The sequence below is a fragment of the Bos mutus genome, chromosome 4 (genome assembly GCF_027580195.1).
Source record: "Bos mutus isolate GX-2022 chromosome 4, NWIPB_WYAK_1.1, whole genome shotgun sequence".
Taxonomy (NCBI): domain Eukaryota; kingdom Metazoa; phylum Chordata; class Mammalia; order Artiodactyla; family Bovidae; genus Bos; species Bos mutus.
In genome coordinates, this window is record NC_091620.1 from 20,587,804 (window position 1) to 20,603,571 (window position 15,768).

Below are 15,768 nucleotides of genomic sequence, written 5' to 3' on the forward strand. Positions count from 1 at the left end.
TGTGTCAATGGAGCTGCTTCCAAGAGAGGGCCTGTCACCATGCTTGTGTGTGCTTTCCCTCATTCATTCATTCATTGTTCTCATTCAGCAAATGTTTGTTGAATGTCTATGTGAGAAGTTGCCTCTACAGTGCTAAATAAGGAAGACATTGCATTGACTCTCACCGAGTTGGTAGTCTAGTGGGGAAGCAGACGGCTCCTAAACCAACAGATAGCTATCATTATAGTTCAAGGGAAAGGATATGTTATGAAGGGGGTGATGTCCTTAGTTGCTCAGTCGTGTCCAACTCTTTGTGACCCCATGGACTGTAGAGCACCAGGCTCCTCTGTCCATGGGGTTTCTCCAGGCGAATTCTGGAGTGGGTTGCCTTGCCCTCTTCCAGGGGATCTTTCCAACCCAGGTCTCCCATATTGCTGGTGGATTCTTTACCATCTGTTCACCAGGGAAGCCCGAGAATACTGGAGTCGGTAGCCTATCCCTTCTCCAGGGATCTTCCTGACCCAGGAATTGAACCAGGGTCTCCTGCATTGCAGGTGGATTCTTTACCAACTGAGCTACCAGGGAAGCCCCTTATCAAGGGAATGGAGTGGGGGCAGCAAGGTGAGAAAATGATAGGGGATTAAATGGCCAGGAAGGCTTCTCTGAGGAGGAGATAGTCCTGCTGAATCTGGAAGCATGCCAAGAATGAGGTCTTCTCATCCCTTTAAAAAAAAAAAAATATATATATATATATATATATATATATATAATTTATTTGGCTGTGTCCAGTCTTAGTTGCAGTGCACGAATTCTCTAGTTGTTGTGTGCTGGCTTAGATGCTCCATAGCATGTGGGATCCTAGTTCCCCGATCAGGGATCGAACCCATATCCCTTGCGTTGCACAGTGGATTCTTAACCACTGGACCACCAGGGAAATCCCTTCTCATCATCCCTTCTTCCCACGCCATTTTCTTCCTTCCTAAAACCAGCCACTCTGACCAAGTGGTCAAAACTAGGGGGCCTCCACAGCTGTTAAGAGCACCCCTAGCCCTAGGGCTGCAGGGTGAGGGGAAGTAGGGGGACCGGAGGACCAAGCTTTCTTCAGAACCACACATGTGATGTACGGTTTTGCTATTTCTTTTCACTATTTTAATTATAGTTGAAACGTGAAGCCAGCCACCATAACTCAAAAGCCTTGTAAGAACTCCTATTTAGAAGAAAATTATAATTTTCTGATAAAATATGAACACTCAAAATAAGCTATAAAACATAACTGCAAAGTATCTGGAGGAACTTAATTATATGTTATTAAATAGAACCAAGTTGCTGGGATATTTTTCTGCAGAGGAATACCTCTCTATATTTAGAATAAAATTCTTTAGGAGTACCGTGGTCACTATACAGAATTGTGGTTTTATGGAATTTTTAGAACATAACCCATTTGTTTAGGTTCCAGAGTCAAAGGAGAAAATTGTACATTATGTGTATTTATATGTTGGCAAATGCCAGTCCTGTGCTATGCTACATGTGATACAGCATTTCACTTCGAGGAAAGTTGGGTGGTGGTTTATGGGGTTCTGATGAAACAGGGTAAATTGGAGATGAGCCAAGGCTGATTGGATTTCGTGTCTGTCCTTCAGACCTAAGGATTGTCTCCATGAAAATTTTTATCTTGCGCTTAGAGGGGAAATCCAGTCCCCATGCAATATGTCAGCATTGGTCTCCCTTATCCGCCTGCCACGACAATACTGTCCCCTGGGCCTACAGTTTCTATTAGAATCCTTCCTTCATTGATGGAGGATTTCAGGGGCATTGGTTAGAGTAATGGTTTCATTTCTAGATATGATATGGAAGAGGGAAACAGCCAATTGGTCATTCCAGAAGAGTGGTCGGATGGTGAGGGGACAAGCTGACAGATCTAGGAATGAATAGCTGGAAAGCTTGGGAGATCAGATCATGGCCCTTAATCTGTGCTCAAAAGCTATTTCTTGAATGTATATTACATGGAAGAGGAAACTTGGCTTGTTTTTTGACCCTGGGTGATAGAATTGGGGTCAATAGTGGGAGCTGTGGGGAAAATTCCAGCTCATCTAAAGAACTTCCCAACAAAGTCAGAAGGTTCGAAGATAAAAATAACCTGCCTTGAGTGGTGAGCCCTGTTACTGGAGACTGTATCCTACTTCTTGGAAATTCTGCATGGGAGGTTTGAGTGGCCAGGGTGGAGCGGGGAGTATAAATGACTTTTAAGAACTCTCTCAGCCCTGAGGACTTAACCTCCAGATGACCACACCAGATATATATAGTTTAAAGGTATACATGTATCCATTCTTCCCCAAACTCCCCTCCTATCCAGGCTGCCACATGACCTTGAGCAGAGTTCCTGGTGCTATACAGTAGGTCCTTGTTGGTTATCCATTTAAAATATGGGCTTCCCTGCTGGCTCAGACAGTAAAGAGTCTGCCTGCAATGCAGGAGACTTGGGTTCGATCCCTGGGTCAGGAAGATCCCCTGGAGGAGGAAATGGCAACCCACTCTAGTATTCTTGCCTGGAAAATCCCATGAATGGAGGATCCTGACAGGCTACAGTCCACAGGGTCACACCGGGTAGAGGGGGTTGTCTAAATGACTTTTAAGAACTTTCTCAACCTCAAGGACTTAACCTCCTGATGACCACACCAAATATAGTTTAAACATATACATGTGTCCATTCTCTCCCAAACTCCCCTCCCATCAGGCTGCCACATGACATTGAGCAGAGTTCCAGGTGCTATCCAGTAGGTCCTTGTTGCTTATCCATCTAAAATATAGCAGTGTGTACACGACCTTCCCAAACTCCCTAACTATCCCCCTTCCTCCCATCCTTTCCCCCTGGGAACCATAAGTTCCTTCTCTAAACCACTTCAGCTATTTTAAAATTAGTTTGTTTCAAAGTGCAAGTTGCTCAGTTGCGTCTGACTCTGCAATCCCATGGACTATAGCCCACCAGGCTCCTCTGTCCATGGGATTCTCCAGACAAGAATACTGGAGTGAGCAGCCATTCGCTTCTCCAAGGGATCTTCCCCACCCAGGGATAGAACCTGGCTCTCCTTCACTGCAGGCAGATTCTTTACTGTCTGAGCCACCAGGGAAGCCAGTTTGCTTGTTTACACACACACACACACACACACACACATATAATACATGTATTTTTTAGTTGTGGCAAAATACATATAATGTAACATTTACCATCTTAACCATTTTTAAGTGGACAGTTCAGTGGTATTAAAGACATTCACATTGTTGTGGAACCATCGCCCCATCCATCCCCAGAACTTCATCCTGCATAACTGAAACTCCACACCCGTGTCACAAATAACTCCCCATCCATCCCCCTCCCCCAGCCCTGTCTACACATAATCACTGATTAGATGTACTGAGCGAGGCCTTTGAAAGGCACAGGGGGCTTGGCCTGCAGGAATGAGACTGGTAAAACTGATGGGGCCAGACTGTGGGTGCTGAGGCAGGAAGGGGAGACCCAGCTGAAGAAGGGAGGTCCACGGGAACCAGGCTCCACTCAGACTCTGGTCAGGGGCTTCCGGACTGCAGGCCATAACCGGTCATGAATGAATGTTGTGGATGGCAACCGCATTGAAAAGAAAAGAGAGAGAAACAAGGAATGGGGCAGAGTAGAAAATATTAGAGGGACATTTTGTGAAGCGAGGGGAAGGGTTTTGTTGCCGAATTTTTGTTCAAGATCGGGATATTTACGGGTGTGTCTGCGAGAATGTTGGAGAGAGTATGTGAGTGTGTGTATGTGAGAGAGAAAGCGTTCAGTGTTGTGTCCTGACGTGAAATACATTTCTTACCGGAGGTCACAGTCAGAAACGTTAGAAAACCCTACTCTAACCCCGAACCTGAGAGACATCCTCACCCTCAGCTGAAATCGTGTTGGTCACCACACTGCCAAGCTGCGCACATTTATTGAGAACCTACTATTAATATGTGCCAGTGCCGTGGTGGCTCTGAAACTATTGAGTCAAAGAATGGAACCCTTGTCCTCAAAGAGCTCACAGCTGATTTGGATATGGAGAAGGGGTGGTTTATAACCAATACTGTGCATCTCATAAGAGTCAAAGTGCTTTTCACATCATTTCATTAGTTTGGGGATAATAGTTAGGAAACTGTCCTGACAAGCAGCATGGTTCAGCAGTGGCCTCATGGCTCCCTTGCTAAATTTCCCTCAGACAGTTGAAGGTGTCTGTCTTTTCAATTAAGATCTTTTAAAAAAAAAAATGTTGTGGCTGCTCTGGGTCTCCACTGGGCGTGTGGGCTTTCTCTAGCTGTGGAGTTGGGCTCCAGAGCACGTGGGCTCAGTAGTTGTGCTCGGGCTTAGTTGCCCCTCGGCATGTGGAATCCTAGTTCCCTGACCGGGGATCAAACCTGGGTTTCCTGCTTTGGAAGGCAGATGCTTAATCAATGGGCCACCAAGGAAGTTCCTCAGTTAAGACTCTAAAATAGAGTCTAACTCAGACCAGCTAAGCATAAACTTCAAACACTGAAGAATCAAACAATCCTGAGGAGCAGATTATTCAAGCCGATTCCTCTGCATTCTGTGCTCACATGAAGTGAAGAAGCATGCATTGGGTGATTTATCACGGGCCAAACCAGTGTTTCTCCACTGGCCCAGTGGAGCCACGTAAGAACTACCAGCCTCTTCCCAGAGTGCTGCAAAATGCATGCAATGCACATTTGCTGTAAATGGGCACGTGTGTTACCATGAAAAAGGCATAATGGGATATAAAGCCATAGCCAAAAATAGTTTTCTTATGTCCTGGAATATGCCAGAGAGTTGACGAAAGGCCTGTATCAGCTCTGTGATATCCTGGCAGGGCAGTCCACAGTTCTCACATGACCACACGGAGCTGCAGGCAGCAGGTAAACAGAGCAAGGTGATTTAAAGACTCAAGAGATGCTGTCCTACTTCAGTGGTCAGGCTGAGTGTTGCTGATTTGCTTGGTGTTAAGTATGTCAAGGAGGCTGCAGAAATATTGCTATCAGAAAGGATGCCGTGATCGCAGAAAGGCCAGGTCTGTGGTTATAGTCTTCCTCACACAACCTCGCACAGATAAGGATGCAGAGGGTTACTGCCCATCTTTCTCCTACCCCCAGGGGTGTGAAACACTGTGCCCTGCCCCTCAGTCTATTACAGTCAATGAAAACCCTAGGATTCTGTCACCTGGGGAACCCACAATCCTAGGCGTGAGAACATACACTATTTTCAACATATGACTACTGCTATCTGGCTGTACAAAGACTGAGCAACTGAGCCAACTGAGCAGGTGTTTATTTTGGTGTTTTGAAGTATTTAAAGTGTTGCATCTCCACAAAACAATTTTTGTCCCTTCACTCTTTGCCAGTAGAAGATGGTCATGAACATCACACCGTCTTCCTTCTCTCGGCTTCAGACTATGACCAGACCAAAAGCATGGCCTCCAAGTAAGGGATGTGGCATGTCCAGGGCTCAAGGGGACCCAGGACATTTTATTTAAGGTTCAGGGGACAAGTGGGGCTTACCCCAACTTGGGCTCCGTCTGCCAACTCAGCACCAGCCAATGAAAGGTGAGAGGGTGGGGAGTCTTCTAATTTGAACAAAGACAAGAACTGGGTTATGGCAGCCCTGCCTAGGAAAGTTCAGGAACACAACCACTGAGAGACCAGAATTACTTCTATGGCTTATTTCCTGATCTCTTCCCAGAATTCTAGCCATTAATCTCCTAGTTTACACATTTTTAAATTTTTCGGTTGCTCTGGGTCTTCGATGCACAGGCTTAAGTTGCCCCACAGCATGTGGGATCGCAGTTCCCTGACCAGGGACTGAACCCATGTCCCCTGCATTGGAAGGTGGGTTCTTAACCACTGGACCACCAGGGAAGTCCCTACACATTTGTTTTTACTTCTGCCACCACAAAAGTCAGAGAGGGAAGATATGAATCTAAGATTTTACTTATTTCTCTTTTAAAAATTTAAAGATGGCTTCCTAGTGAACCAAAGGTTTAGTAAGACAGAAATATAAAATTATTTTCAACAAGATTTTGAAGTTTAGAAAAGCTCTGCAAGGCACTGATAGAACAGCTGAGGGTTCAGTCAATACCTCTTGGCACTGCTACTACGTTACTGAGGCTTCACGGAACACCCGGGGCCCTGCAAGATGTTTGAGATCATCAAGTGCAATTCCCCAGCTTTGGCTTTTTTAGAAATGGGAAAAGCTGGTGAGAGGAGAGACCTGCAGGTTGCAGGCATCCCACTGTGGCCACTCCCATGGGGGCTTCCTGTGGGTGGGGCAGCCCTGGAGGAGACGCGCTTGGCTCAGGATGCAGGGTTTCCTGTGCACGGTACGATGTTTCACATAAAACAATAAGACCTGGGACTTCCTGGTGGTCCAGTGGTTAAGAATCCACCTTCCAATGCTGGGGACTCAGGTTCGATCCCTGGTGAGGAACGAAGATGCCACATGCCAAGGGGCAACTAAGCCCATGGACCACAAGTACTGAGATTGTGCCCTGAAATGAAAGATCCCTCATGACACAACTAAGACCCAACACAGTCAAATAAATAAATATTAAAACAAACCAAAAAACCCAATGAGAGGAGGGAGGTGGGAGGAAGGCTCAAGAGGGAGGGGACATATGTACACCTATGGCTGATTCATGTTGATGTTTGACAGAAACCAATACAATTGGTTGGTTGTAAAGCAATTATCCTTCAATTAAAAATAAATAAATTCAATTATATATTAAAAACCCAATGAGAACTGCCTCAAAACGGACAGGGGCCAGGCAAATTAGGTCACACACCTGTGCTTCTGGTTCTATGCAGTCTGTTTAGGCTTTAAGCAAGAATGGTCCCCAGAGCTATGGATCCATCATGTGAACTGACACTTCTTGAGAAATGCAAAGCTGAAAAAAGTAGTCAATGTTTGACTTGGTGATGAGAGCTTCCCTGTTATGGACCAAAACCATCCTCACAACTTAAATCTTCCTGCACCCACTTGAAAACCAGAATGTTTTCTCTGACTCAATGTTTTATTTAAAAGAAAGAGGCCCAGAAACTCTAGATGAGTGAAGATTCCAAAGCTGTCAGCAGAGAGGTGCTGGCTGCAGGTGGAGGGGACATGTTTGGGGCTAGCTGGCCGAGGCTCTTTCGTCCTCAGTGAGTGGCAGCAGGCTGGTCCCTGGGGGCCCAGCTCAGGTGGCCTGACCCACCTGGAGTGCTGGGTGGAGTTTGCCTCGCTCTTGAGCTCTGCAACCAGCCACACGCTCCTGCTCCTGGGATGGGGCCTGACTACAGATGCAGTGGGTTATAAAGGTCTGCAGTGACGCATTTGCCTCAGAACTTTGGCACTCTTTGCTGGTGCCAGGGGCCTTGTGGCTTCACACGAACTCATTCTAAGATTCCAGTGTCCTTGCAGTGAGATGGCTAAGGTAGCCTTGAAGGGGCTGCCTCCGGGGAATCAGGCCCGGGGTTTATGTGCGTGCTAAGTACTAAGTCACTCAGTGGTGTCCGAATCTTTGTGAACCTATGGACCATAGTCCAACAGGCTCCTTTGTCCATGGGATTTCCCAGGCAAATATACTGGGGTGGGTTGCCATCCCCTCCTCCAGGGGATCTTCCCGACCCAGGGATCAAACCCACATCTCTTTTGTCTCCTGCATTCGTAGGTGGGTTCTTTACCCTAGTGCCATCTCAGAAGCAGGTTTTATGGTCCTGGATAAAACCACTCACCAACTCCATCATGTAGTTTTACATGTGAGTTAACAGTGTGGCTGGACCTGTGTCTGGATGGTTGACCCCAAGTTGCCTGCGAGGACCTGAGGGTTGGCACCCCCACCCCACACACGTGTGACCACCACCACCTTCCAGTCCACTCCACAAACACATAACAAAACTGGGCAATGGGCACGCCTGCTGCCTGACCCGCTTGCCAGGTCAGACCAGAACTCAAGAGCTCCAGGTGGTAGCTTTAGTGGTTAAGCTCCCCCAGTCTGAATCTGCATCCAGGTAGACCAACCTCATGTGGGCCAAAGACCCCCCACCCCTTCCTCTTATCACCCTTCCCACAGCTTCCCAACCCTGAGCCTTCCTGACAAGCCAGGAATGAAATGGTCTACTACTGGTAAGACCATTTCTGCTGAGTCACATGGACCCAGCTCCAGTTTCTGCAGATTAAAAAAAAAAAAAGAAAAGAGCTGCCCCCTGGCTTCACCAAGTACCTGATAGCCACAAGGAGCTAAGTAAAAATATCTGCATAAAAATAACCAAGACCGGAAGTGCTGGGAAAACTGAGGTTCTGTATATGTTAAAGAGAATGATTGGGGTTTAACGATAAAGTGTGGTTGCACCCAACCGGAAGCAACTTGAGGAAGTGCTGAAAGCGTAAGAGAGGCCCAAGGGGTCCATTTGGAAAACAGGAGAGAGCAGTTGCATTCCACTGAGTGCCTTGAAAATGTGAATTGGAAAACTCGAAATACTAGCTGCCAACCTGGGTCCAACCCATAGAGTTTGTTCAGCCCCGTGTTCTTAAGCTGGAAAAAAACGTATCATTAAACAGTTTTTTAATTCAAATATATGCTCAGTACTGACTTATGTCAGGGAGTTCCCCATGGTGGCACCCCACCTCCAGCCAAATGTGTCCTATTTAGTCCCTCATGGGATGCCTACAGCCGACATCCAAGTTCAAAGGTTAACCCATCCCCGCCACTCTCCACCAGGCTGTCATGCGTACACATAAGTCAAGCCTGGATTGTGAGCAGAGACGGGTTCTCAGAGTTGGAACATAAAACCATGCATTATGTAAGTTCCTTTTCACTTAATGCATCAAACTAATATGCGGAGGTCTTTTCTGTATCACGAGGGACCATTTGGTAGAGGCTTACACAGAGTAAGCATTTAGCGTTTACTGAATGAATGTGTAATAAAGCTGAATCGCTAAACACTCAAGTGAACATGGCTTATTAGAGGGGAGGCGGCATGGTGTCAGGAAGAAGAAATCACGCCTTACTAATCTCCTTGAGTTCTTTGAGCAGATACATAAGCATATGGATAAGAGGTAACCGCAGAGCCCAATTTAATTTGACTTTCAAAACCTATGAGAAAATCCCACTCTAAAGATGGTCTTCTAGAAATTGAGTCACTAAGGATTGTTTTTATCATGAATATGGGATTGGCTTAAAGACCATAAACTAAGCTGAAGATAAGTAGGTATATTCCCAGATGGAAAACTATAAACATTGGGATTTCCTAGAGATCTAATCCTTGATGGATCTTCTCACATGTTTGTGAATGACTTACAAGAGGAAGAGTATATATTGAATCTCCAAGTACTACCTCAATCATCTGGGGAGAATGTTAAGTTGATGGAGAGTCAATTCAGTTTGAACAAGGGTATATTGGATACTGAGGAGTCATTATGTGGTTGGGCCCTGGGGTATAAAAAAGAAGGATAAGCTTAAAGTTAATCAAGTTAGGGTGAAAGTCATGCATTCATTTACAGCAAATAGTCAAAGGCACAGTGGGAGTGACCGTGAAAATAATGGGAGTGACGTGGTTCAGGGGTGCCCAACCTCTGGGATCTAATGCCTGATGATCTGAGGTGGAGCTGATGTAATAATAATAGAAATAAAGTGCACAATAAGTGTGATGTGCTTGAATCATTCTGAAACTATTCCCCACACCAAGCCTGTTGAAAAAATTATCCTTCATGAAACCAGCCCCCAGTGCCAAAAAGGTTGGGTACCACTGATGCAGATGATCAATGCTGTTAGAGTTAAGAGAGGGGGAATAGTAAATGAGAGTTGAAGTAGGGAAGGTTTTATGGGGGAGAAAGAATTTGAGGAGAGCCTGGAAGAATACCCAGGGTTGGGACAGGGGTAGGAAAGGTGGGGGATTCTCTTGTTAATAGCAATTGGACATGATGCTCTGGGACTGGAAGGTGAGTGTGTTTGGGGCAAGTAACCAATTACTTACTGCGTGAAACCTTGACAATCCAGAAACATCACCTAGGCAGCTGTTAACAGTAGTGGCAGTAGGAAAAGCCCTGGACTTGGATTGGGAGACGGCACATGGGTTCTATTAGTCTTCCTCCTATAACCTGGGTCTTATTTCTTTGTCAGTAAAATACAGATGATAACTGTACCAGTCTCATAAGTTTCTGTGAAATTTAATGCAAATAAACACTCTGGACAGCTCAACCAGTACAGAACGCAGGCGGGCACTGCTAATTTCTTTAAGAAGACAGTCTCAGCCACTTCACCTCTAATAAACCTTTCCCTTTTCCCATTCTGGGTGGAGCAGTGTTTTCCATGCTCACCATTCTATATTATCCTGGTTTCCTTCCTCTCTGGCTCTGTCATTAGACTATGAGCTCCTCGAGGACAATACTGAGTTTTCTATCTCTTTCTAATCGGTACCTAGGCAGTGCCTGGTATATATCACAAGTGTGCAAAGGTTGGTAAAATAACCAACAAAAGAGTGAATATATTCCTATAAGAATGTATAGGAATGAATACATTCCTATAAGTGAACACTATTCCTATAAGGATGGAAGATGAGTTTAATTTGACAAAAAAAAAAAAAGATTGGCACATAGAGATTCTCTAAATTCTCACAAGCAACTGTTTATTCATTCACTTTAGACTATTTTCCGAAAATCAGCATGAAGGCTGTTGATAAGAATCCTTATCTCCTCGTTTTTTGAAAATATGGACAGCCCTGACCTGTGCCATTTTCTGTCATCTCTTCCATTCTTTGGGCTTTCTCATCAAAGACAAAGAGTAGGATATGTACTTTGCAAAAAAAAAAGATGGAATATATACCTCCTTTAGTGGGTTAGAGACTTGTTACTTGGGGATGAATTTCCCTCATCATGTTACTTGTCTTCCTTTTCCAATCTTAAGACATTGATACTCTCTGGGAAAGATGTAAGCACAGGAATCTTGAAACGTTACTTTCCCTCTGATATTTATTAACCTTCCTTGGTCTTCCTCAAACGCTTGACCTATGCTCTCTGGATTCCTCTAGCTTTGAACACAGCTTTAAAAACCCTCCCGGTTTCAGCATTTTTATCAGCTACCACTTCTCTTGAGCTTTCGCTTTCTTGAAGCATTTTTTAAATGTAAACGCTATTCTTTTGCAACAGTCCATCTCTTTTGAAAACTCGAATTCACTGGGGAGCTCAGTTTTGAGTTGAACTGATCTAAACCCTGTAAGAGGCCCAATCACGTCCCTGTTAGATGTGACGTGTGGTCCTTGCATCTTAGAAGGATTCCCCCTCCATCCATATGCAGAAAGAAAATTACATACCATTCTGTTGGTAAAGTTACTGAACTTCTCAACCAACACCTGCTCAATCATGTCTGGCTCAGAGATAACAATAAACATCAGACGACCAAGATAGTACCTGGGAGGAAGAAGAGAATTACTTTAAAATGTTTAACTTAAAATTACTTTAAAATGATAAATGTTGTATTTATCTGCTCTCTTCTCCTTTCCATAAAGAATTCTCAGTGGCTTAGAATCAGGGATCAAGGATAAATAGGGAGTAAAGGTGTGGAGAAGATGAGGAAATGCATGTGCTAAGCATGAGGAAGAGCAGAGCTCTGATGACCTAACACCAAACTTCATTCCACAAACATTTATGGAATCCCACCTGGTACCAGTCCCTGGAGACTCTGGGATGAATAAGAGACAGTGTTTAGCCCCAGGAAACTCACCCCCTTGATGGGAAAGACAGATCTGTAAGTTTAAACACAATAATAAAGAATTTATAGGATCCAGTAGTAAGACCAAGAAGGAAAATGGTACAGGTCAGTGTTGTCCCTATTTTCCAAAACTGGGGAGACAAGCATTCTAGCAAGAGAAGATCAGCGACTTGTATATACTGATCCTTGGGAAAAAGCCTAAAGTGTATTGGCAAACCTTTGTGAGAATCCAGGGACGATGAAGCCTGCTGGGGAAAGACTGAACAGCTGGGTCTATATACCTCCACGTGAAGGCGCTTAAGAGATGCTATGACGCTGACGAAGACACAGAGACTCCCCTAGTGGTCCAGTGGTTACGGCTTAGCCTTCCAGTGCAGGGGATTCGAGTTCAATCCCTTGTTGGGGAGGCTAAGATCACACAAGCCTCGGGGCCAAAACCCCAAAACATCAAACAGAAGCAATATTGTAACAAATTCAATAAAGATTTTGAAAATGATCCGCATCAAAAAAATCTTAGAAAAAAAAAAGAAATGGAGGAAAGTCTCAGGCAGTCAGCAGTGGTGAATGCCAACGGGAAGCTGTTTAAGGACATACTGTTGTTTATTTATTAAATAGATCTTGCTATTTATTGAAGTTCAGGGGGGGCATAAAAGCATCCAAGACCCTGTTATAGCCGTCAAGGGTCTCAGAGCCTGGTGGCAGTAGCAATTAAGTAATCACCATGCACTGTGACATCTGGCAAGCTTGGGTGACATTGGGCACAGCCCAATGAAAGCCTGGAGAAGAGAGAATGAAGCCTTCCTAGAGGTGGTACTTCCTAAAGTGAGTTTCAAAGGAAGGGCAAGAATTAGTCCAGATAGGTGGGTGGCAAAGGGGAGTGAGGGTGTGGCAAGCAGAGGAATCAGTTCGACAATTGCCCAGGGATAAGCATGCCTGGAGGAGCTATGAGCACTTGACTGCTGCTGCTGCTGCTAAGTCACTTCAGTCGTGTCTGACTCTGTGCGACCCCATAGACGGCAGCCCATCAGGCTTCCCGTCCCTGGGATTCTCCAGGCAAGAACACTGGAGTGGGTTGCCATTTCCTTCTCCAATGCATGAAAGTGAAAAGTGAAACTGAAGTCACTCAGTCGTGTCCGACTCTAGTGACCCCATGGACTGCAGCCTACCAGGCTCCTCCTGTATAAAGCCAACCAGAGTGATGACAGGTAGCCCCACTGCATAATGCCATGTTTTCAGTGTATAGGATTATTCTTCAGGATGTTATTTGATCACTGGCACATCCAGTTCAGAGCAGTAAAGAGCACAGCAGTTCAAGTCACATGCCATGAAAGCTTCAAAGTTTGCTCTGATTTCTTAGTTACTTAGAGCTTTTCATAAGCTAAAAGTGTCCTTAATGTTTTAACTCTTCCCCTTCTTACTAACTAGGGAAAAAATAATATTTGTCTAGCACATGTCAGGCACTCAGAAATATTCATCTGAGTGATCATATTTCCCAAACTGTTAGAGAAATCTTTGGGACACAGGAATTCAACAGATGTGGTAGAAGAAAAAATATTCACTAGTTTTTTTTTTTATTATTGATTTTAGCCAAGAAGACCAGAAATAATCCAATAAAACCATGAACCAATGCTTTTATAAACTTTATGAGGCATGTCATAGAATTTTTTTGAGAATCTGGTAAAAACTGTGGACATTTCCCTAAGACATTTCCCATTCACAGCATTTTAAAATGAAATTTGAGGGATTCTTTGACACCTGAAATGAAAAAAGCCAATCTAGGAAGGTTACATATTATATGATTTCATTTGTATGTTTTTGAAACAGCAGTGAGATTAGTTGTTTCTAAAGGAAAAGAGATGAGTAGATTCTAAACTCTAGGGATGCGGGGGTTGTGATGGGGTTGTATGACTGTAAAAGGCAGCACAGGAGAGTCTTGTGGTGACTGGTTTTGTATCTTAATGTACAGTAGTGATTACACAAACCTACACATCTGATAAAACTTGAGAGGATTCTACATACACACACACACACACACACACACACACACACACACGAAGGCTTGAAAGTCTGATAAAATTTGAATAAGTGTTATGGATCATGCTGTATGTGCTCAGTTGCTTCAGTTGTGTCCAACTCTGCGATCCTATGGACTGTAGCCTGCCAGCCTCCCTCATCCTTGGAATTCTCCAGGCAAGGATACTGGAGTGGGTTACCATGCCCTCCTCCAGGGAATCTTCCCGACCCAGGGATTGAACCTGCGTCTCTTGCATTGCAGGCTGATTCTTTACCCACTGAGCCACCTGGGAAGCCCATTATGGAGTGTATCAATGTTAATTTCCTGGTTTTGATAATGTACTGTAGTTATGCAAGAGGTAACCATTGGAGGAAACAGGGTCAAGGGTATACAGGATCTTTTTGTACATTTCTTTTTGTAACTTCCTGTAAATCTATAATTATCTCAAAAAAAAAATCAAATGTTCAAAAGTCACTTGGGCACTTAAACTATAGCCACAGCTCTGCTCCTCCCCAGAGCAGATCTAGTAGGCTGGGAGGCACCCAGAAATCTGCATCTGAACAGGCTCTTTGGATTCCGATGTAAAAGACTACTCCCACAATTCAAGAAATGCTATTCTAGGGCAATGGTTTCAGCCTCAAGGACTGGTCAAAGCACTGGCCAAGCATTCAAAAAGTAGTGATGCCTGACCTCTTGACCAGAATCTCTGGGATGGGACCCAGTCCCTTCTAACTTTAATAAGCTCTCCAGTAACTAGTACTGACAATTGATTGACAGTAACCAGACTGGGGGACCCACAAGCCCCATGTTAAAAACCCTGCTTTTTTTTTTTTTTTTTTTTTTTAATTGAAGGATAATTGCTTTACAGAATTTTGTTGTTTTCTGTCAAACCTGAACATAAATCAGCCATAGGTATACACTGCTTTAGATTTAACTAAAGCTCACACTGTGATTCTCATTTCCCTAAACTCTTAGTTCTAAAAGGAAAGCATTTACATTGAGATGCACACGTATTTTGGTAACGATTCATTTGTATTGATTTAGTTATTACCAAAATAATTTTACATCAGTCAGTTCAGTTGCTCAGTCGTGTCTGACTGCCACCCCATGGACTGCAGCATGCCAGGCTTCCCTGTCCATCACCAACTCCTGGAGCCTACTCAAACTTATGTCCATATAATCTGAATTTTCAAAGAAAAAAAACCCAAAATAATACTTCTACATTCAAATGAAAGTTGTCCTTCCAAGTGAGCACCTTGGGAGCCTTTGAGCTTTTTTCTAGTAATGTTGCTAATGCTAAAAACAATTTTGTCACCATTTCTTTAGAATTGCTTCAGAGCTGGTTTATGAACCTCGTGAGAAAACTGGCCCCATTTTACATGTAAATTGTGTAATCTTATGGATTTATATTTATACTAACACTCATCTGTAGCTTGAGGAGCTCCTGGAAAGATCTTGATCAGAGAAACATTTAAGGGAAGCTTGTTTTTCCTTTTGGATGTCTGGGTGGCTGACCTGTTTTTGTCTGCCCAGCCCTCCTTTAGGAAGCACCCTCCCCCATTCCACCAGTTCTGGAGGAGCTGTCGATGACAGAGCCTGCCCTTCTGGTCACGGGGGTGGACTCACCATCAGGCATGGCTGATTATGGTATCTCATCTCCTTGACAACAGTGACTGGTCCACAGGGTGGGTGCATGACTGAGTCAGGACCAGTCAGAATCCTTCACTGGGTGTATGTTTAGTAAGTGTATACTTGGAGGCTGCTTGAGAAAAGCTCTGCTTTTCTCCTGAACGTGCTTAAGTAGGAATATATGAACCCAGAACAGTCAGTGGCCATCTTTGTACCACATGCTGGCACAAACTCCAGGTCAAGGTATGCTTCCTGCAGTGTTCCTTGCATCTTTCAAGCTTAAATTAGCTTGCACTTTTAAGTGTGTTTGAGCTGGGTTTCTATCATTTGTAATCCAGAAGTCCTAAATATTGCAAGGTATTCCTTTTCCTTTTCAATCTTGTGAATACCTAATGCCATTCTGCCTCTCAA

General features: G+C 44.3%; 1 protein-coding gene across 1 annotated transcript in view; it reads right to left on the reverse strand.

Annotated features, from left to right (window-relative positions):
• Positions 1 to 15,768, reverse strand: part of TBXAS1 (thromboxane A synthase 1) — a 173,346-nt gene that overhangs the window by 82,632 nt on the left and 74,946 nt on the right. Inside the window, 1 exon segment of the mRNA XM_005899757.2 lies at positions 11,317 to 11,413. Coding sequence (XP_005899819.2) covers positions 11,317 to 11,413 — 97 coding nt within the window.